Genomic DNA, 20,788 nt, shown 5'->3' on the forward strand with positions numbered 1-20,788 from the left:
TGCTCCCAACTACGGGCAGAAGGCCGTGGAGCAGGGGGATCGCTCCAGGCAGACCTGCTTCTGATGTGGGCAGAGACCCCTTTGGGGGAGGGGCCGCAGGTGCTGATGGAGCCCACACTCTGTCACGGTCTGCGGAAGGGCGGCCCCGCGGGCGTCAGGTGCCAGGTGGGCAGACCATGGTCTGGGCAGCTTATCCTGGTGGGAGCCACCGGCAGCCTGTGTGTGTGTGTGGGGGGTGAGTGTGAGCATCAGCCCTTTGTAAGCTGGGGCCCTGGGTCGTGGCCGGCCTTTGACTTGGTGAGCGCCTTCTCGCGCCGGGCGAAGTTGTCGAGAACCCCGGTGACTTTGTGCTTCTCCGAGCCGCGTCGGGCGCAGTCTCTGTTGCCACCATTGCCTCAGGGCTCCCGCGGCTCTCGGGGCTCCCGCGGCTCTCGGGGCTCCTGCGGCTCTCGGGGCTCTCGGGGCTCCCGCGGCTCTTGGGGCTCTCGGGGCTCTCGCGGCTCTCGGGGCTCCCGCGGCTCTCGGGGCTCTCGGGGCTGGTTGTTTCCGGGCCCCCTCGGGCCCTGTGGGTTTTGGTTTCCTCTTTGGCCGGGTTACGCTTCTGCCTTACGCCGGCGTGGGTCGGCTGTCCCTGCTTTACCCCTGATCCCTGGGAAAGGTCTCGAGCCGATCACGTCGGCTCTTGGGTTTAGGTCCGTCGGGTCACAGAAAGACCCATTTATTCCTTTGCTTTCTAGCACTGTCTTTTTTTAAGCTGAGGCAATTGGGGTTGAGTGAGTTGCCCAGGGTCCCACAGCCAGGAAGGGTTTCTGAGGCAGGACTCGAACTCGGGTCCTCCTGACCTCAGGGCTCTAACCACTGCAGCACCTAGCGGCCCCTGCCTGCTCGCATTCTGACAGAAGTGGCCCTTGTCAACGGAAAAGGATTTTGGGAAAAAGGATCTTTGGGCGCCTGTGACGAGCGCGTGGCTTTTATCATTTTTGCTGAGTTTCCGTTTGAATGTGTGTTGGCTGAGTGGGGTCGGGGGGTGATGAGCGGGGTCAGTGTGGCGCCCTTCCTTGCTTGCGTGGTGTCTCCAGTGAACACAGTAGGGCCTCAGCGCAGTTCCTGACCTTGAAGGAGCCTGGCGGTTCAGGGGCCGCAGGGGCCTTGGAGGGGAGAGGAGGAGGGGGTTACTAAGGCCCCGAGGCAGGAGGAGCCTTCTCACTTGGCCAAGCCAGGACCCCTGAGGGTCAGAGCCTGGGGTCAAGGGGTCCAACGAGGGGGCTCCCGGGCAGGAGGGACAAGCAGGAATGGCTGCTGAGGACTCCTGGGTGGATGGGGGGGGTCAGACGACGCCCGGCTTTGGGTGGGAAGGGGAGAGTCCTCTCCAGGAGGGTCGGGTCAGAGCCACCACCTCGGGCAGGGAGAGGGTGTGAGGCCTCCGAGACTGGCAGGGCGGGAAGATCTGAGGGGACCCTGTGTGGGTGCGGTCACCCTGGGAGAGTGCCGGGGGCCTGAGGCAGAGCTGGGAGGAGCCTGAGGAGTAACTGGTCAGACGGGTGAGGCCGCCGGGAAAGGGGGGTCAGCGCTGACAGGGGTGGCTGAGGGGGGACGGGGGAGCCCAGACGTGTTGGGACAGGGAGGCAGGTGGCTGAGAAGCAGGGGGGGCAGGGCTGTGGAACCCAGGGGATTGGCTGAGGGTGGGAGGGGGGCCAGAGGGGCCGGGGGCAGGGGTGGACTGGAGGTGGGAAGGGGGAGCGGTGGGCCCTGGCAGGTCAGCTCTATATCAGGCACCATAGGAAGGGAAGAGGGTGTCTGTCCCCAGCAAAGGCAGGGACCGGGAACAGGCTCTGGGGGAAAGGAGACAGAAAGGTGGGGGGCCCAGCCTCTTTGTGGCCGGGGCTGGGAACACACCCGGGGCGTCAGAGACCGAGAGCTGGGGCCGGAAGGGAGAGCAGCAGGCCTCGAGGTGCGCCAGGAGGAGAGAGGTCCTCGCACCGGGAGGGCCTGCGGCGCCCTCGGGCCCTGGAAGAACCGGCCGAATGGCAGGCCTCGAGGAGGGGTCCTTGCAAGGCACCGACACGCAGGGCCCTCGAGGGCAGGGGCTTCCCGGCTCCCCACTTTTCCTGTTAGCACGGGGCGCACGGGGGTGCTGGGGTGTGTGACCCCGGTTTTAGCCAAGAGCTGGGGGAGGAGGGATTCAAGCTCGGCAACTGGCCAGCATCCTCCCCGCCCCTTTCTGGAGAGCACCCCCGTGTGGGCCGCTGGGAGGGTCCCGTCCGGTGAGGTCCCCCAGGGCTGGGGGCTCGTTCCGTCTGCGGGAGGCGCCCGTCAGGCCCCAGAGAGCGGCACGGGAGGAATCCCTGCCACGTCATGCTTTGCTTTTGCTCCTCCCTTTCCATTGTGTCAGGTGGCACAATGGGGTCTGTGCCCCCTTTGGGGTCTTCTTGGCAGAGCTCCTGAAGCTCCTCAGCCCCTTTTATAGATGAGGAAACCGAGGCAGCTGGGGTGAAGCCCCGTGGCTGGTCAGGGAGGCCCAGCTTGAACTTGGGCACAGAATTCCATCCACTCGCTGCCCAGATCTGCGGTGGACAGGCCAAGGGGGCCAGATAGGACGAGGGAGTGACCCTGGCCTCCGCCCCTGCCCGACTTCTGGAGGGTGACGCTGGGCGGCCGGCAGGGCCCGGAGGAAGGACCTGGGGGCGTCTGCAGGATCCTTCTGTGGCAGGGCCGGCCTCCCGGGGCGTCGGGCCCAGGCCGGATGATCTTCGGTGGGGACGAGAGGGGCGGCCGTGGGTCTCGAGCCTGTGGAGGGTCAGTGAGAACATAGCTCATCTCTGACCAGAGGTTCTGCGGGTATGTTTTTGTAACTGGGGTCTTCCTCCTGGTAACCCTGGGGGAGCCTATGATGCAGGGCGGCCAGGGGGCACAGGGGGCAGGGGCAGCTCTGGTCTCCCTCCCTCTCGTGCATCGCTGTGGGTGTGCGCAGGGAGCAGGGACACGGTGGGCATTTTGGCTGGGCTGCCGAGGGAGGGGGGAGAAGGGACCCGCTGGGGCTGCAAGATGGGGAGGGCTTCAGGAGCGCCCGGGACACAGAGGGAGAAGACCCCCACAGTCAGATAGGCCCTTAGAGGAGGTGTGGGTCAGATGGCCCAAGAGGGAGCTGAGGGCTGGCTGCGGCAAAAGCCCCACGGAGGCTGGGGGGCCCCGAAGGCCGAGAGCGGGGGCTTCCTGAGCGCTCCCTCCTGGCGCCCCTGGCAGGGCAGGTGCAGCTGGTTTGTCCGGGCCCGGTCTTGGCAGCTGCCCTTGGCAACTGCCCCGACCTGTTTTTAGCTGGCGTTTCAAGCCCTTCCAGGACTCTGGGCTGGGAGTGTTCTGTGGTTTATCACGTAGAAACTGTGGCTGTAGAAGCTCTCAAGGGGAGGCCTCAGGCCGGGGCTTCAGGACCCCAGCCCCAGGGCCCGAGGGCCGCAGAATGTCACAAAGGGGGCGCTGGGGGGCGCGGCGCAGCCATCACTGAGCGTTTGTGCGTGTTCTCTGCAGGGGAGACGTCGGGCCCCTCGGGTCCGAGCAGTGGCTCTTTGTGCTTTGTCCGGGGTGCGCGGAGGGGGGATTGTGGGTGGGAAGTGACTAGACTCCTCTGACTAGTGAGGGAGAGCCAGTGGTAGGGCTGGGGGGGCCATCTGCGGGCCGTCATGGGATTCACCTTCCAGCTCCCATGAAAAGGGCCCTCCGCTCCAGGAGAAGGGGGCTGCAGGTCCCCCTGGATGAGGGGTCTGGCAGGACCTTAGGAGGATGACCTTGAGAGGGGTTCTGGGAGGAGGCGGGACCCGAGGCAGAGTTTGGGTGTCTGGGAGTTGCCCGAGTGCGCACGCCTCCTGCTGGGAGCCTCCTGGGGCTCTCCCTGGTTGGTGAGCCTTCTTCGGGAAGTTAACTCTCCTTTTAAAACAACGGGCTCCCTTGGGTCCGCCTGATGTTTCCACGCGGTGACTTTGGGAGGACACAGACCCTGGCGACTGGGCCCTTTGTGGACAGACAGTGGAGTTCTGGGATGGGCGAGTGAGGGGATCAGACTGTCCCTAGCGACCTGCCACGAGGAGTGACGTTCTGGATTCCGCCTAGCCCCCTCCCTTCGGTGGTGTCCTCTTCACTCGGGTCTCCCCTTTAGAACGTCAGCACCTTGGGGTCGCAGACCCGTCTCTTTGGCTCCCTTTTGTGTGGGGGTGAGGGACGGCCTGCAGGAAGTGCTTTGTGGACACTTGGGGCTCGGCTCCTGGTCTCTTAGCCCTCCCAAGATGGGGCGGAGGGGGCGGGGTCTTGGTTAAGCCCCGTTTCGGCGGGACCACTTTCTGGTGCTCCCTGCCGGTTCTTGGCTTTTGGTTACCGGGTTTCCCGGGAGCCTCGGTTCTAGTTCTCCCTCGGCTGGTCGCCTCTTTGTTCTTTAACCGGCGCTGGCGGCTTTGATGCCGGCCACTTTATAGTCTGGCCTGAAGTCTGGGCCGGCCTTTTATCCCCGGCCTGCGTCACTTGGAGTGATCTCTTAGAGTTCGTTTCATCTTAGCAAGATCTGCACGGCCCCCCCTCTGTAATTGGGCAACGCGCTAGTAAAAGCTGCGCTAATTGTGAGAAGGCGGTGGTTTGTGCTGAGTACGCTCCTTTCAGTCGGGAGCACCGAGCGTCCTTCCCGATCTGTCGTTACCGTTGGCTGTTTCTTTAAGGAACGCTTTATAATTGGATCCCAGCGTGTGTGCTTTGGGAGGTTGTACCCCGATATTTTATGCATTTTGTAGTTAATTGGGTGCGATTTCCCTTCCTATTGTCGCCTCTTAGGTTTTGTTGATATAAAAATGGATTTGATTTTTGAGGATTATTGTGGCCTGTGACACTGATTAATTATGTCAACTATCCTGTTTGCTGATTCCCTGGGACTTTCTAATGTTTAACATTCATTTTTCTAGTGCAGTTTCCTAATTTTCTCACGGTGCCAGCAAACAGAAATCGCTGGTCTCTGTAGCTTGTCTTCATGCCTTTACTTTGTCTCTCATCTTGTTGTTGTTTCCCAAACTCCATTCGGCAAGAACCGGGGAATGGAGCTGGGTGGGAGGCAGGGCTAGTGCAATGCGCACGCCTCCTCATTCACCCCAGCATTTATCGGGTGCGCGGACGGTGATCGCATTTACACACTTTTGATGTTTTAAAATGTCCCCGTTTGATTCTCACGGACGGTTTTTAGCATTGATAAATGACGTGTTTTGTCCAAGGCTTCTTTTGAGCTACCATCATGGGTCGGGGCCCCGGGGACGCTGCGAACACGTACGAAGCTGGAAGTAACAGATAGGGCCGGTAGAAATTATGGTCAGTTTGGAGAGCACAAACCAAAGACACAGATGGAGAGTTAATGAGTGGGTCTGAGGAGAGGAGAAGGAGAGAAACGGGAACAAAGCGGGCGGAAACATGATGATGAAACAACTCAAAATTTCTGGGACAGAGCCCCAGGAGGACCTGAGATCAAATCTGGCCTCAGACACAGAACACTTCTTAGCTGTGGGACTCTGGGCAAGTCACTTAGCCCCAATTGCCTCAACAGGAAAAAAAAGTTCTGGGACGGACCTATAGCAATTCTCGGGGATTAAAAAAGTTCAAATTTGTTTTATTTTTGGCTCTGCGCTTCCTGTCTCTCCTTCCTCTCTACGGAAAACAACAATAACAGAGTGAAAAACCAAACCCCAAGAGAAATATGTGTGGTCCATCAAAGGCCTTCCCGCCGACGGGTCCAGAACAAGGCTTCCGGTGTCTGGGGGAGGGCGCGGGACTCTCGGTGAGCCCCTGCTGCTGCGCCAGGCCTTCGGGCCGGCCGGATTTCCCAAGGCTCTCCCTGTGCTCTTCTTTTTAAAAACGGCCCTGGCCAGAATGGAAAAGGACAAGATGAATAAACTGAATATTCTCTGACAAGGCCAGAATACCCCCCAAAAGCTCTTAAATGAATCAGATGAAAATGGGGGTTACACATGGGAGGAGAAATGAGGGAGCAAAACGAAGGAGACTCTGGAAATCGTTAATAAAAGGAAAGCTGCCTCTTTAAGAAGCCATTCTGCCAGAAGAGACAGGGAAGTCATGGCACTACGCTGGGAAGCGGGGGGATCTCGGGGCTCAGGCTGGCGGCTTCCCTGGAACTCCCAAGGGAGCGCACTTTCTTTCCTTCCTGACTCCTTCCCCCGCACCCGGGCACCTGGCTTGGGGCCAGCTTTGGCTATCTCTCCGTCCCGGAACTGGGTTCCTGCTGGGGTGGGGGGTTGTGCCCCTCACCCACTGGTGCTTCTTGAGGTTTCTGGGAGGAGGGCTAGTCCCGGTCCTTTGGGGTGGATCGTCGCGTCCAGAAGCACTACGGGAAGGCCCCCCTTCTGATAGGCTGAACTGGACTCTTTGGTTTCTTATCCAGAGTGCCAAGGGGGTTGGACTGGAGGCCGCCCTGCCCCTCCTCCCCCTCCCCCCCACAACCTGCCTTAGTGGTCATCTGGCCGTGGGGCATCCACTGTGTGACCTGGTGGGAGGAACAGCGAGGGGGGACGTCCGTGGCCAACATTTCTGTGGCCCGCCCTGAACCCCGGGGTAGATGGGAAGGCGGGGATTGTTAGACTCCTGGCTGGCTGGGCTCCATCCCAGGGGGATGGACACCCCTGAATCTGACCTGCCTTTCTGTGTCTCTACTCCCCCTGCTCCCCTCCCGAGTGTCTCTTGGTCCTCAGGGATGCTGACCATGGCTTTTTGCCTTTCTGTTCCTCTTGGGGTTGGTGAGCCGGGGACTGGGAACCTGACGCAGGAAGTAGCCTTCACTTCTGTGCTTTTCCTCTAGAATGCTGATGCCGATGGCAGCTTGAGTGACAGCCACATATCCCCGCCAGCCAAGCGCACTCTGAAGCTCGCCGATGCTCTCTGCAAGGACAAATCCAAGCCGCGAAGTCCCGGCCCGCGCGAGGAATGGAGCCTCGGAGCTGGCCAGTCCAGGTGAGCCGAGCAGCCCGGGCCCCGGCACCCACAAAGGTGCCGATGAGTAAAGGGAGCGGTGGGCCCAGCCCAAGATAGCGCACACGCCGTCCCCTCTGTCTCCGGGGCAGTTTTAGGGGAGAAGGGCCCCCTCTGGGCCGGCTCTTCCATTGTAGACATTGGCTGTTGTGCAGGACCTCTGGCTTGACCTTGGAAGCTCGGGGAGGGGGTGCTGATTCCTTCCCTGCTGGGGGAGATTGTCCGGGGCCAGGGCCGGGGCCGGTGGTCTCGCCTTCGGTGGGCCCCCCTGCCCAGTGGGGAGAGGAGATCTCTGAGATCTCCATCTCGGTGTGGAGCCCAGCCAGCAGCTGCTCCCGGGTGCCCCCCACCAGTGCCCACCGGGGGGCCTGGGGGGCGTTACCAATAACCATTGGAGCCCCATTTTACAGGCTGAGAGGCTCATTGCTTGGCTGCCACTGGGGTAGACCCTGAATTGGAGCTCGGGCTCCTGAATCCAGAGCCAGGTTTGCACGCTCTGGGGCCCCTTCCTCGCCCTTTCCTCTGGTTCTCCGGACATAAGGCTTGTGTCCGGATGGCCGAGTCGAGGCCCAGCAGAGCACCCTGGGGGAGACCTGGCCCGGGTTGTCTCGGCCCCCATGCCCAGCCCAGCGACGGTAGGGACAGAGCTCCGTGCTGGATGAGCCCCCATAGCAAGGGGGTCTCTGTCGTTGCTCCCAACTTTGGGCTGGGCTTGTTTCTCACATGAATTAGACAGTCGGCCCAAACCACCCCCGAGAGCGCCGGCCCCCAGGGGGAGCCTGGAGTGCTGGGGGGTCTCCCTCAGTTGCTGGGGACCGCTCCTCTGGGAGCTCCGTGATGAGTGTTGCCAGTCTGCGCTGGTCTCACGCCTCTTGTTCCTCGCCATGAAGACAGGTGCGTTTGCCCACGAAACGTCCTTGTGTTCTAGGTTAACTTCTCAGCCGGGTGCCGCGATACCCAACGGCCATAGCAGCTTATGTGAGTATCCTGGGGTCGTGGGGACTGACCTTCGGACCCCGGCCGCCCATTCAGACGTGGGGGTGGGGGTGGGGGTTCTGAGACCCCGGATGGTCCGGATTGAGTGAGACGAGACTCGTAACAAGCAGCGGATGTTAGCCGGCTGTCTTCGGTCGCTTCTTTTGGGGGGGCCTTCCCACCCTTCTTCTGCCTTTTCAAGTGGGACATCCGTCTCCCGGTAGCTCTTCGAAGCCATCCCCTGCGAGGGGAGAAGAAAGGAGACGGGGACCACTCCTGCATGAACGGGGACATGGAAGTCAGGAAGAGCTGTCGATCCAGGAAGAACCGATTTGAGAGCGTCAATCAGAGCTTGTTGTTCGACCAGCTTGTCAACAGGTAGGACCAAGCGTGTCCCCTCCCTCGGGGGGAGCCCCGTGCTCCTTGCTGGCCTGCTCCGGAACGCCATGGGCGTTTCTGCCCCCTGCATCCTGCGCAGCCTCCGTGGCTCGCCCCCCAGGCGGCCCTAACTCTGGGGACCCCTCTCTCCGTGTCCCTGCAGCACTGCCGAGGCGGTCCTGCAGGAAATGGACAACATCAACATCCGGAGGAACAGGCGGTCAGGCGAGGTGGAGAGGCTCCGGATGTGGACCGACACCGAGTTTGTACGTGGGCCAGCCCGGTGGGGGTGGGGGGCCCGACTCCTCCCCCCAAGTGTGTGCATGGGCCGGCCCGGCGGGGGTGGGGGGCCCGACTCCTCCCCCCAAGTGTGTGCATGGGCCGGCCCGGTGGGGGTGGGGGGCCCGACTCCTCCCCCCAAGTGTGTGCATGGGCCAGCCCGGCGGGGGTGGGGGGCCCGACTCCTCCCTCCGCAGGTGCAGGTGGCAGAGAAGCCTCCCGCTGTGCCCGGGGCCCCCTCTATGTACGGTGCCCGAGCTGGGGCTCTCTGTTGATTCACTTGTTTGTTAATGAAAGGAAAACATGGACATGTATTCGAGAGTAAAGCGGCGGAGGAAGTCCCTGAGGAGGAACAGCTACGGGATCCAGAATCATCACGAGGTGTCGACTGAGGGCGAAGAGGAAGGTGGGTGAGAGCCCGGGGCCCTCCTGGGTTGGCTTGTGTGCGCCGGGCCCTCGGCCTCCCAGGGGCCCTGGGGCGCGGGCTCCCCCCCTTCCGCCCCCCGGGTCCTCGCCCAGAGACTGCCCAGGACGCCCGTGCTGGGGGCTGGATCCCCTGCTCCACCTGAGCCCCTTTTCTGTCGCGTGGCCCAGAGAAGGGCTTTGGGCAGCTTTGCCCTCCCTCTGCCATCCAAATGGGCCCCGTGTTTCTGACCGATCCTGTCCTCTGGGTGCCAGGCTGTGCCAGGCAGCCTGGAGAGACTTGGTATTGGGGGCACGAGAGGGAGCCGGGTTCTGAGGATAAATCCTGCCCCAGACATGGAGAACCGGCTTACCCCTGAAGAGTCTCTCCCTAACTCCTGCCCGCCTCTGTCGTCTGGGGGCGCCCAGTGGCCTCCGTGCGGGCCTCCGGGGGTCGGTGAAGTGCTCGCCGAGGGCGCGCTGGAGCTGCGGGGACACCGTCTGTCCGGGGAGTCTGGTGGGGCTCCCCCCTCCCCCCCAAAGGCCTCCCTGGGGGCTGCTGGGCCACAACCTGCATCCTGTGTTTAGAGTCGCAGGAGGAGGACGGCGACATGGAGGTGGAGGAGGCCGAAGGGGAGGAGAATGATCGCCCCTACAACCTGAGGCAGCGCAAGACTGTGGAGAGATACCAGGCCCCGCCCATAGGTAAGGGAGGGGGCGTCCCCCCGGGGAGATGGGGGCAGGGAGTACCGTCCGGGGGGGCCCCACAAGACGGTTCCAGGCCTTTGGAGGGGCCCGTCCTTCAGGACTCGCTGCTCAGCGCCCACCCCTCATCCTTGTCCTCTCAGTGCCCGTTCATCAGAAGAAGAGGGAGAACGCTCTGTTTGACATCCACAGGTCTCCTGCCAGAAGAAGCCATATCAGGTGAGCCGCCTGTCCTCTGGTCGCCCTTGTCATTGCTGGGCCCCGGCCAGCCTTGAGAGGGCCCAGGCCTGTGACCCTCTTGGGGACGGGAGGAGGCCTTGCTTTAGGGTTCGATCTTTGGGAGCCAGTCAGGAGTGGACAGAGTGTGCCCAGTGTGGAGAAAGCTTGCGGCTCCCTCCTCGGCGCTGCCGGCCGCCTGCGCGTCCCCCTCAGCCCGTCAGCCTCGCCCCCTGGCACAGGCTCTCACCAGGGTGCCCGGAGGTGCCGTGAGCCCTTGCTGTGTGACCCTGGGGAGCGAGGGAGCTCAAGTTGTCATGGGTTCTTCTTCCCAGTTAGGACCGAAGGAGGGAGCTGGGCCAGGGGCTCCATTTCTCAGTCAGAGCTTCTCTGACTGCCCCCGAAAAAAGCTCCTCAAGGGCAAGAAGTGTTTCCGATGTTTAGTCCCATGCCTGGTACACAGTGGGGGTTTAATAAGTGTTGATGGTGTTTTATCTAGGAGGTCTTCCTTAAATGCTTAGAAAGGAAGAGAAATGCCCCCTGGGTCTCCTCTGGAGAAGAGTCTCAGCGCAGGGGAGACCCCTCACTGTGTGCTCCCCAGTCGGGGCCTGTCAGGGGCTCACTCTCTTCAGAAAGTCCCCAGGCTTCACCCTCCATGTTGCCCGCTGCTTCCCCCGGGGTCTCAGTGTTGGCGTTTTTGGTGGTGGTGGGAAGCCCCTCCCCAGGGCAGCCCTCACGGTCTGGCCAGTTGGAGAGTGAAGAAAATGCACAACCCCGCAGGTGCAGGCGTGCGGGCCGGGAAGCTCGGGCCCTGCTCTGTACAAAGGGACCACTGACCTCTGCCCCGGGACCCCAAGGGGTGCGCTCTGTCCACCTGGGCTCCCATGGGCCCAGCTATGGCTTGTGCCATTCTGTGGGGCCCCAGCTTCTGTCCCACTGATCTCCAGCCTCTCGGCTTCTCGTCCTTGCCGCCTGCGGCTGTGGCCCCATCACTGACCGCTCCTGGTCTTCCCTGACCTCGCTGGGCCCGGACCCGGGCCCCCTCCTCTTGACCCTCTGAGACCATCTCAGCGGCCCCGTGCCCCACCCCGCCCGTCTTTGGGGAGGCGGCAGAGAAGGCGTGGGGCTCCCTGGGGTCGGCTGTGTGCCCTCATGGGCCGGGGGCTTCCGGCCCCTGACCCTGCTTTACTCATTTGGACAGGAGAAAGAAGCACGCCATCCACAGCAGCGACACGACCTCCTCAGACGAGGAGCGCTTCGAGAGAAGGAAGTCCAAGAGCATGGCCAGGGCCAGGAACAGGTCGGTCACGGACCGGCAGGGCCACCCCTTTGTGGGTGGGGGCGTGGGCTGGGAATCCAGGGGACTGGGGGCCAAAGGTCGATCTCACGAGGTCAAGGTGAGGGGCCCACGTGCCAGCCTAGGTGAGCTGACTCATCAGAGGCCTCCTGGTCACCATGAGGGCCTCGAGTGCCCGGCCTCCACTTTATGGCTTCCTGGTCTAGCTTTGGGATTGCCACTGCGGCTGTGCTGCAGGGCCCTGAGGGCTTCCTGCTCGGGGACGGAGGCTTGGAGACGGGGGCGGTGGAGGCCATGGCATCGGGCCGGGGGGCGGCTGGCCTTGGCTGACAGCCGGGGGGGGAGGGTGGGGGGGTGCGCGTCCTGGGTCTGCCCACGTGTTCCTCCTTTAGATGGACGGCAGTCAGGGCGGCTGTGGGGCCCAGAAGTCAGCTCCGGCCTCAGGCGGGCCTGCCTGCCCCAAAAGGGCCTCTCAGACTGCGCTTCCGGGTCTGTCAGACCCAGTGAAGCACCAAGAAGCGCCTTTGGTGAGGCTGGACGGCCCGGCTCTCTTGGGGCTCACTTTGCGCTTCGTGGCCGGCCTCTGGCATGGGACAAAGTCAGTCCTGTCTCCTGGAGGAGCGTGCCCTGCCTTTTACTTGGCAGGGGGTGGTGGGCTCGCTCAGCTTGGGCACAAAGGGACCCGGGACCCGCAGGGTTCTGGGCCTGAGCTGCTTCCTTGGAGAGAGCGGGGGACTCACCCACCCATCCTGTCCTGCAGGTGTTTGCCGATGAACTTTAGAGCCGAAGACTTAGCCAGCGGGATTCTCCGAGAGCGAGTTAAGGTTGGGGCCAGCCTGGCAGACGTCGACCCAATGATTCTGGATAAATCGGTAGGTGACCCCTGTTTGCCGGGCTCGGTGCCTCGGGGGGGCCAGGACCGCGGGTCCCCACACTGCCTTCCCTCCTCAGCAAACTTTTGGCGCCTTCCCTGGGTTCCTTGCCATCTGGCGGGAGGAGTCCCGGGGCTGAGCCTGGGGGAGTGTGCGCATTTAGGGTCAGCGTCCTCTGGGGGAGAGAGTGCTGTGCCAGGCAAGGTGGCAAATACAGAGGCCACAGGAAAGGGGCATGCGGCTCAATGGGGCAAGCCGGCGGCCTCCCACAGCTGCCACTATAGTCTGGAGGTGAGGGAGGGGGGGAACAATGGGGAGACGCTACATCTGTTGGGGCTGGGGAAGTGAGAGGTGGTAGGGAGTGTGGGCGGGGTTCTTTAACCGAGGAGCAAAGAAAGGGCATGGGGCACTAGGAGAGAAGGCGTCACCTGGGAGCCACCCGAGTGAGGAGAGAGTGAGAGATAACCAGACTTGCTTTTTAAAAAAATAATAATAGTCTTTTACTATTCAAAATACGCACAAAGATAATTTCCACATTCACCCTCGCAAAACCTTGTGGTCCACATTTTTTTCCGTCCCGCCCCCAGACAGCAAGTAATCCAGTGTGCTTCTGTGCATACTTCCACAGTGATTGCGCTGCACAAGAAAAATCAGTTCAAAACGGAAAAAAAATGAGAAAGAAAAAAAAAGTGAAAATAAATGATCCCACTCAGTCCTCACAGTCCCCTCTCTGGCCGTAGATGACTCTCTCCATCACAAGACCATTGGGACTGGCCTGAATCATCTCATTGTTGAAGAGAGTCATGTCCATCAGAATCAATCCTCACATAATCTTATTTCTGTGTCTCACAACTCCACCAACAATGCATCAGTTTCCCAGTTTTCCCCCATCCCCTCCAACATTAATCATTATCTTTTCCTGACATCTTAGCCAATCTGACAGGTGTGTAGTGGTACCTCAGAGTCGTCTTAGTTTGCATTTCTCTGATCAATAGTGATTTGGAGCAGCTTTTCATATGAGTAGAAATAGTTTCAGTTTCTTCATATGAAAATTGTCTCTTCATATCTTTTGACCATCTCTCAATTGCAGAATGATTTAAATTCTTATAAATTTGAGTCAATTCTCTATACATTTTAGAAACGAGGCAATTTTCTAAATTGATAGATTTATCAGAATCCTTGGATGTCAGTTTTTCCTAGTTTTCTGCTTCCTTTCTTTTTTTTGTTAATTTTTTAAAATTAATTTTATTTATTTATTTATTTTAATAACTTTTTATTGATAGAACTCATGCCAGGGTAATTTTTTACAACATTATCCCTTGCATTCACTTCTGTTCCGATTTTTCCCCTCCCTCCCTCCACCCCCTCCTCTAAATGCAATCCTTTACATGTTGAATAGGTTACAGTATATCCTGGATACAATATACGTGTGCAGATCTGCTTCCTTTCTAATCGTGGCTGCATTGGTTTTATTTGTATAAAACCTTTTTAATTTAATATAACCAAAATTGTCCATTTTGTATTCTATAACATTTTCTAATTCTTTGGCCACATATTCCTTTCTTTTCCACAGATCTGAGAGGTAGACTACCTCTTGTTCTTCTAATTTGCTTATACTATCACCCTTTATGTGTGAGTTATGAACCCATTTCTACTTTATCTTGGTATAGAGTGTTAGGTATGGGTCAATGTCTAGTTTCTGCCATACTATTTTCTAGTTTCCCCAGCAACTTTTGTCAAGTCGTGAGTTCTTATCCCAAAAACCGGGGTCTTTGAGTTTGTCAACCACTGGATTACTATAGTTACTGACTATTCTGTCCTGTGGTCCTAAGCTATTCCACTTGATCAGCTACTCTATTTCTTAGCCGGTATCAAATGGTTTTGATGACCGCTGCTTTGTAACATCGTTTTAGATCTGGCAATTTTTTTTCTTAATTCCCTTGCAATACTTGACCTTTTATTCTTGCGGGTGAATTTTGTTATTATTTTTTCCTAGCTCTATCTAGTAATTTTTTGGCACTTCGTTGGTATGGCCCTGAATAAGTAGATTAATTTATGTAGAATTGTCTTTTTTATTATATTAGTTTGGCCTTCTCTTGAGCACTCGATATTTTTTCAGTTGTTTAGTTCTAAATTTATTTGTGTGAAAAGTTTTTTTGTAATTTATTCATATAGTTCTTGGCTTTTTCTATCTCTTGCTTCTGGACTTTGTAAGGTAGAGAAATGCAGGTGATTTATGTGGGTTTATTTTAAATCCTGCCATTTTTGCTAAAGTTGTGCATTATTTCTAGTATTTTTAGTTGATTCTCTAGGGTTCTCTAAGTATACCATCATATCATCTGCGAAGAGTGATAATTAGATTTCCTCATTATTCACTCTAATTCCTTTAATCTCTTTTTCTCTATTTACCAAAGCTAGCATTTCTAACACTCAGTAATGATGATAGTGGGCCATCTTGTTTAACCTTGATCTTATTGGGAATAATTCTAGTTATTCCCATTCTCTCCCCTTCTAAAAAACATCATTTATTTTGAGTTTGAAATTCTTTCCTTCTAATCCCTCTCCCATCCTATGATACATTCGAATTTATGCAAAGCATTTCTGCCATATTCTAAGAGGGAGGGAGAAAGAACAATAAAGGGAAAATAAGTTTCGGTCTGCACAGTGAGGCTGTGGATTTTCTCGAGCTGGATGCGTTTTTCATCATGGGTCCTTTGCCATCGTCTTGGGTCATGGGATTTATCAGAGTAGCTAAGTATATTGCTGTGTTGTGTTCAGTGTCCTCCTGGTTCTGCTCACTTCACTTTGCATCAGTGCATTGCAATCAGTTCCCAGATTGATTTTTTGCTTCTTTATAGCACAAAGCAGTCCATCTCCTTAGAACTCTACTATAACTCACTCATCAGGTCCTTACTTGAGGGATGACCAGTAGTCTACTACCAAAAAGAGCTGCTCTGGATGTTTTGGTACCTGTTAGTCCTCCTCCTTTTTCATTGACCTCTTGGGAAATAGATGAAGCGGTGATATTGATGGCTCCAGGTTATGGACAGTTTTCTTGCTCTTTGGGCATAGTTCCAAGTTGCTCTCCAGAATAGATGGACTCGTCATCAGCTCTACCAGTGATGTGTTAGCATCCCTGTTTTTCTGCAGACTTTACGGAGTTTTTTTTTTTTTTTCCTTTTCTGTCACCTTAAATGCATTCGAGGTGCTACTATCTCTGTTTTGACTTGCGTTTTCTCTGGTTTTTAGCAAGGTGGAGTGTTTGTTTTTAAATGACTATTGATAGCTTGATTTCTTCTTCTGAAAACTGCCTTTCATATCCCTTGACCATTTATCAATTAGAAATGGCTCTTATTCTTATGCATTTGGTTCAGTTCCCAGTATATTTGAAAAATGAGACTTTTATCAGAGAAACTTATTGTAAACATTTTTCTCCCAGCTTTCAGGTTTTCTCCTAATTTTTGCTGCATTGGTTTTGTTTTTGTTAAACTTGAAAATTTTATGTTATCAGGCTGATGCATTTTCTCTTGTGACCCTTAGGATATTACCTTTTTTTGTCTGTGTCATGTACCCATTTTGACCTTGTCTTAATGAATGGGATGAGGTAGGCTATTTTCTGGCAGACTACTCCAATTTTCCCAGCAGTTTTTGTCAGATGGCAAGTTTTTGCCCCAGTAGCAGAGACCTTTTGATTTATCAAGTGTGAGGTTCTTATGCTCATTTGCTTTTGTATATTGTTGATCAACTACTGTTTCTTATTCAGTACCAAATTGTTTTGATGATTATCACTTTGAAATATAATTTGAGATCCGGTATTGGAAATCTCCCTTTCTTTGCTTTTTTTTTTTAAGTTGATTACTTTGATATATATATTTTTTTAATTTAATTTTTTTATTTTTGCTGAGACAATTGGGGTCAAGTGACTTGCCCAAGCTAATTTTAAGTGTCTGAGGCCACATTTGAACTCAGGTCCTCCTGGCTTCAGGGCTGATGCTCTATCCACTGTACCACCTCTCTGCCCCTTACTTTGATATTCTTGCTCTTTTATTCTTCCAGATGAATTTTATTATTTTTTCTTGCTCTAAAAAGTAATTGTTTGCTACTTTGATATTACACTCAATAAGTAATTTAATTTAGGTAGCATTGTCGTTTTTTAAATATTGAGTTAGCCCACCCATGAGCAATGACTATTTCTCCAGCTATTTAAATCTGTCTTTATTTGTGTGGAGTGTTTTGTAGTTGTGTTCAAACACTACTTGTGTGTGTCTTTGCAGATAGACTTCCCAAGTACTGGGAACAGTTTACAGTTGTTTTCGATGGAGTTTCTCTTTCGATCTCTTCCTTCTGATTTTTGTTGTTGTTGTTTTCTGTAATGTGTGGAAATCTTGATGATTTGTGTGGGTTTATTTGATATCTTGCAACTTTGCTAATGTTGTTCATTGTTTTCAATCGTTTTTTTATTTGACTCTTTAGGATGTTGCTAAATAAGCCATTATATTATTTACAAAAAACTTGCTTACGTCATCACCTCTGCTTATTCCCTCAATTTTCTTTTCTGTCTAATTGCCATCGCTGTATTTCTAGTGTAGTATCAAATGATCATGGTGATCATCCTTGTTTCATTCTTGATCTTACTGGAAAGGCTTCTAGGATATCCCCATTACAGGAAATGAGCACTTTTAATTTTAGATAGATACTACTTACCATTTTAAGGAAAGCAGCTGCCAGCTTCCCCGAAGGCCACTTGGTGCCTTGTGTGTCTGATTCAGGGTCTCTTCCAGGGATGTGGGAGTGAGGAAATGATGGAGGCCTCCTGGGGGATTTAGGAGGAGTCTGGGGAAAGGGGAGAGTGCCTTGTCCTTGGCAGGAAACCTACGAGGTCTGCGGGCCTGTGGGCTGCCTTTCTCTTCTGTCTCTGCCTGTCTTGACCCGGGCCTACCACCGGCCCCTCTGGGCAGTGGAGGAGGAGGTGCAACAAGTCACAAAAGCTGAAGTTATCTGGAAGGAAGTCACGGACTCGAACCATCTTGAAGTCACGGAGCAGACCTTCCTTATGACGCCAAGTTCCCTCACAAAGCTCTGACTTAGGAGGAGAGAGGCTGTGACCTTTTATGGGAAAGGACCCGGAGCAGCGATCCTCAAGACTGCAGGAGGGGACTGGGTGCCAGCACAAAGGGCGCGCTCTTCCCTGGGGCCCCTCACCTCCTAGGGTGCTGCCATGGATATGGCCCCTGCCCCAGTCCATTCACCCTGCTTCTTTCTCCCCTCCAGGACTCCCTTTCACTCTGGGCATTGGGCTAGTGCAGGTGTGTTTCCCTTGTTCCCTCTGAGGCTTTGATGCGCAGCATGGGATCCTTGTGGGGGCTTCCTGTTCTTGGTGGGATTAGAGACTGATGCCCAGGGGCTGCTCTGGAATCTGTTCTTTGAAAGCTTTTCTGTGTCATCATCTGAGCCGACAAGCTCCTGTGCCTTCCAAAAGCAGGGGACGACGGCTTGTGACAGCGCAATCGCCACTTGTAGGAGATGCCGCGCTACTATCACGTGTGCCCATGACCCCACGGGGGTCAAAGGAAACTGAGGAAGACCTGGAGACCCTTGTTCATCCATGTGCCCAAAGAGGTCAGGCTCATAAATCTGGGTGACTTTTATGGTAGAGCGGGCTCGAACCAGCAGGCGTGGCGCAAAGTCCTTGGGAGGTGTGGCTGGGAAACAGCCACAGCCTCGGTTGCTTCCTGCTGGCGCCCCATGCGTCTCATGACCAGAAAGGCCAGAAAACACAGCTGGCATTGAGCAGACTGAGCACATGGAGAGGAGACGGGCAGGATGCAGAGGAGCCGAGGCCATGTGTGGTGCAGAGTGCTGGACCGACCACAGGCCTGTCCTCTCCAAGCCGAATGTTCACGTCCAGAGGCAGCAGCGGCCCGAGACCAAAGGCTTGATGCCCCCAGACTAGGTGCTCGTGTGTGGGGGGAGCCGGCGCAGAGTTGGCAACAGTGGAGCGGAAAGGAAGCTGGCGGTTTGTGTCCACCTGGGTCAGAGCCCTCGCAGACATCGAGGCTGGTTTGATGGAAATGATGGGAAAGCTACTCAAGGAGAAGCGAGAGCTTCCCAGGCTGCACTGCAGGATGGCGCCTCCATCTCCAAGAACTGCACGCAGTTCCATCATTCACAGCGAGAAGTGCAGGATTCCTGGCTTGGGAGGAAGGCGGATGAAGTCCAGCTTTTGGCCCATAGGCCCAGTCCAGAGAGCTCTCGTGATGCCCTGAAGACTATTCATGGGCCAGGAACCTACGGTGCCCCTCAACTACTCAGTGCTAATGGAGACTCATCGATTAGTCATAAGGACTGGAGAAAGGGGCTGAACATTCCACAGTGTTCCCAACACCATCAATCAGCACTCAGGCCCTTGGCCCTTGACCTCAGGATGAAGTCACTCCCCACCAGCTGAAGGCCACCTGATGAAGAGGTTTTCAGGGCCCTTGGGCTCCTTTCGTGTGGCAAAGCACCTGGTGCTGAGCTATCCCAGCTGAGATTTACAAGTGGGGGGGGGGGGCGATGTCCACTGCTCCTACAGAAGCTGACTGGGATCTCCCAGCTTATATGACAGGGGAGGCTTTGCCCAGGAGGTCAAGGATGCCTCCCCTGTCCGTCTCTTTAGAGATGTGTCACTCGGGGGCGGGGTGCCCTCTCTTGGCCAGATTCTAGCCAGTCGTCCTCAATAGGCTGATCTTCCAGCTGGAGGAAGGTCGTCTGCCTGGGAGCCGGCGTGGCTTCAGAAGGGGCTGAGAATATCCAGCTGGTGTTTGCTGCCCGACAACTCCAGGAGCAGGACACGGTCTGGACGCCGGATTCGTCCATTTGACGACTGAGTTGGCCCTCGCTGCTAGTGAGGGTCAAGTGTGCCCAAATTCGGCTGCCCAGAGAAGTCCATCAGGATGGTACCTCAGTCGCTAGAGCTCACTCAGTATTTGGATGGGTGGGGGGCAGGCTCCGAAGGAAAGCATGGGAGGGGAGAGGTGTGGGACAGACCATCCAAGCGAGGGTCTACAGAACCATGTACTGGCCTGGGCAGTGGCGAGAAACGGCATCGCTTCCATTCAAATTGGCTGAGGAGGATCCTGGAGCTGCCGTAGGATGAGACCTGAGACCCGGGGCCTTTCTCCAACTTAATTGCCCAACTTAACTGCAGAGAGCGCCACTCTGGGGGCTGGCCGCACTGTGGGAGCGCCTGCGGAGGCTCGCCCAGAAGGTGACTTTATGGGGAGCTCACCCAGGGCAGGTGCTTGCAGAGTGGCCAGGAAAGGGACCAGGGACACTTAAAACCCAGGACCACCCAGCCTGGCATGCCCCCCTCAGAGAAGGGGCTGGACACTGGAGCAAAGAGAGGAAGTAGCCCAAAGGAACCGCCAGATGTGCCCCTCTGCCCCCCAAATGTTTATAGGGACTACTGTGCCTCAGCTGCAGCCGACCATTCCGAGCACACATTGGTCCGATTGGCCCAGGGGGACACATTGTAATCAACTCACGGGATGTCACTTTGGTCCTCTGCGAGAATGGGGGTCAGCCACCATAGTGGGGGAGGTCTCTCCCTGGGTGGCAGATCAGAGAGAGGTGCCCTCTCTTTGGCTCTCTGGGCACATTATTCCACTTTACCCTGTGGTTTCTGGCACGCCTTCTCTTTTTGAAAGTCTTTGTCTTGTTCCTTCTTGGCAGCGCACTGGTTGAAGTTAGCTGCCCTGTGTGGAGCTGTGCAGCCTGGGGCTTCCTTTGAGCCCCTCCTGCTTTCCTGGGCTTGGAAGTTCGGGGGCATTTTCCTTTTATTGTTGTGTCGTGGGGCTCGGCTTTTGGCCCCATTCTTTGGCACGACTTGGAATTGCTAAGTTGTTCTGTCTTTAGGGTTTGTGTCTGGCTCATGCTGCTTTTTGTGTTTCTTGCCTGGATTGGCCCTCATTTGGTGTGTCTGCGTTCTCCATCGGCTGCTCTCTCGTTTCATTATTGAGACCCCCACCTCACCCCCCACTCCCTGCAGGCTTTCAGTTTTTTCTTCTGTATTCATGATATTTTTTATCTCTTGAACGTCCCAGCAGGGTTCTCTGCTCTCATGAGCATCCATAGAGCCTCAGACCCATTAGAGTCGATTGATTTCATTTTTTCTTTTTTCTTTTTTTTTTCTTTTTGGGCAATATTCAGGGATGCTTGGGCTCATTTAGATGACCTGGAGCTATTTTTCAGTTTGCTTTATCTGCTTGTGCTTAAAATCCTTTCTCTGCATTTTCTTCCTTCTGAGATCTTGGGAATGAGAAGTTGCAAGATGTCCACCAAGAAAGCCCTGAGGAGGAAGTGTCCCTTCCATCTTCTTGTCAGTCATGGACCCGATTGGAAGCCTGTTCCCACAAATGCTCCTACTCAGGGGTTCCCAGGAGCCTTTTTGGATGTGATGGGAACATGGCAGGGTCACAGGAGGTAGACACAGTGATGGTCGGTCACCCTGCGCCTCATGAAGCATCCTCCCAAGAGCTCAGAAGAAATCACTTTGATTGTGCTGGAGTACACATGGGGAGGGAGCGAGACACACCGTCTGTCTTGTCTGTTGAGGGAGGGAGCAAGAAGCATTGTCCGTCTGTCTGCCTGTTGTTGGGCGCTCCCTTGTTAGGGAAAA

General features: G+C 55.7%; 1 protein-coding gene across 2 annotated transcripts in view; it reads left to right on the forward strand.

The window, feature by feature from the left end:
* ATAD2B (ATPase family AAA domain containing 2B) overlaps positions 1–20,788 on the forward strand; it is a 63,688-nt gene that overhangs the window by 8,929 nt on the left and 33,971 nt on the right. For both annotated transcript variants that reach the window (XM_051974074.1, XM_051974075.1), the window contains exons 2-10: positions 6,836–6,987; positions 7,934–7,983; positions 8,205–8,358; positions 8,522–8,624; positions 8,935–9,043; positions 9,628–9,744; positions 9,888–9,963; positions 11,162–11,260; positions 12,018–12,129. In XM_051974074.1, coding sequence (XP_051830034.1) covers positions 6,836–6,987; positions 7,934–7,983; positions 8,205–8,358; positions 8,522–8,624; positions 8,935–9,043; positions 9,628–9,744; positions 9,888–9,963; positions 11,162–11,260; positions 12,018–12,129 — 972 coding nt within the window. The remainder of the gene's footprint in view (positions 1–6,835; positions 6,988–7,933; positions 7,984–8,204; positions 8,359–8,521; positions 8,625–8,934; positions 9,044–9,627; positions 9,745–9,887; positions 9,964–11,161; positions 11,261–12,017; positions 12,130–20,788) is intronic.

The sequence above is a fragment of the Antechinus flavipes genome, chromosome 2 (assembly GCF_016432865.1).
Source record: "Antechinus flavipes isolate AdamAnt ecotype Samford, QLD, Australia chromosome 2, AdamAnt_v2, whole genome shotgun sequence".
In the NCBI taxonomy this organism is placed as follows: Eukaryota; Metazoa; Chordata; class Mammalia; order Dasyuromorphia; family Dasyuridae; genus Antechinus; species Antechinus flavipes.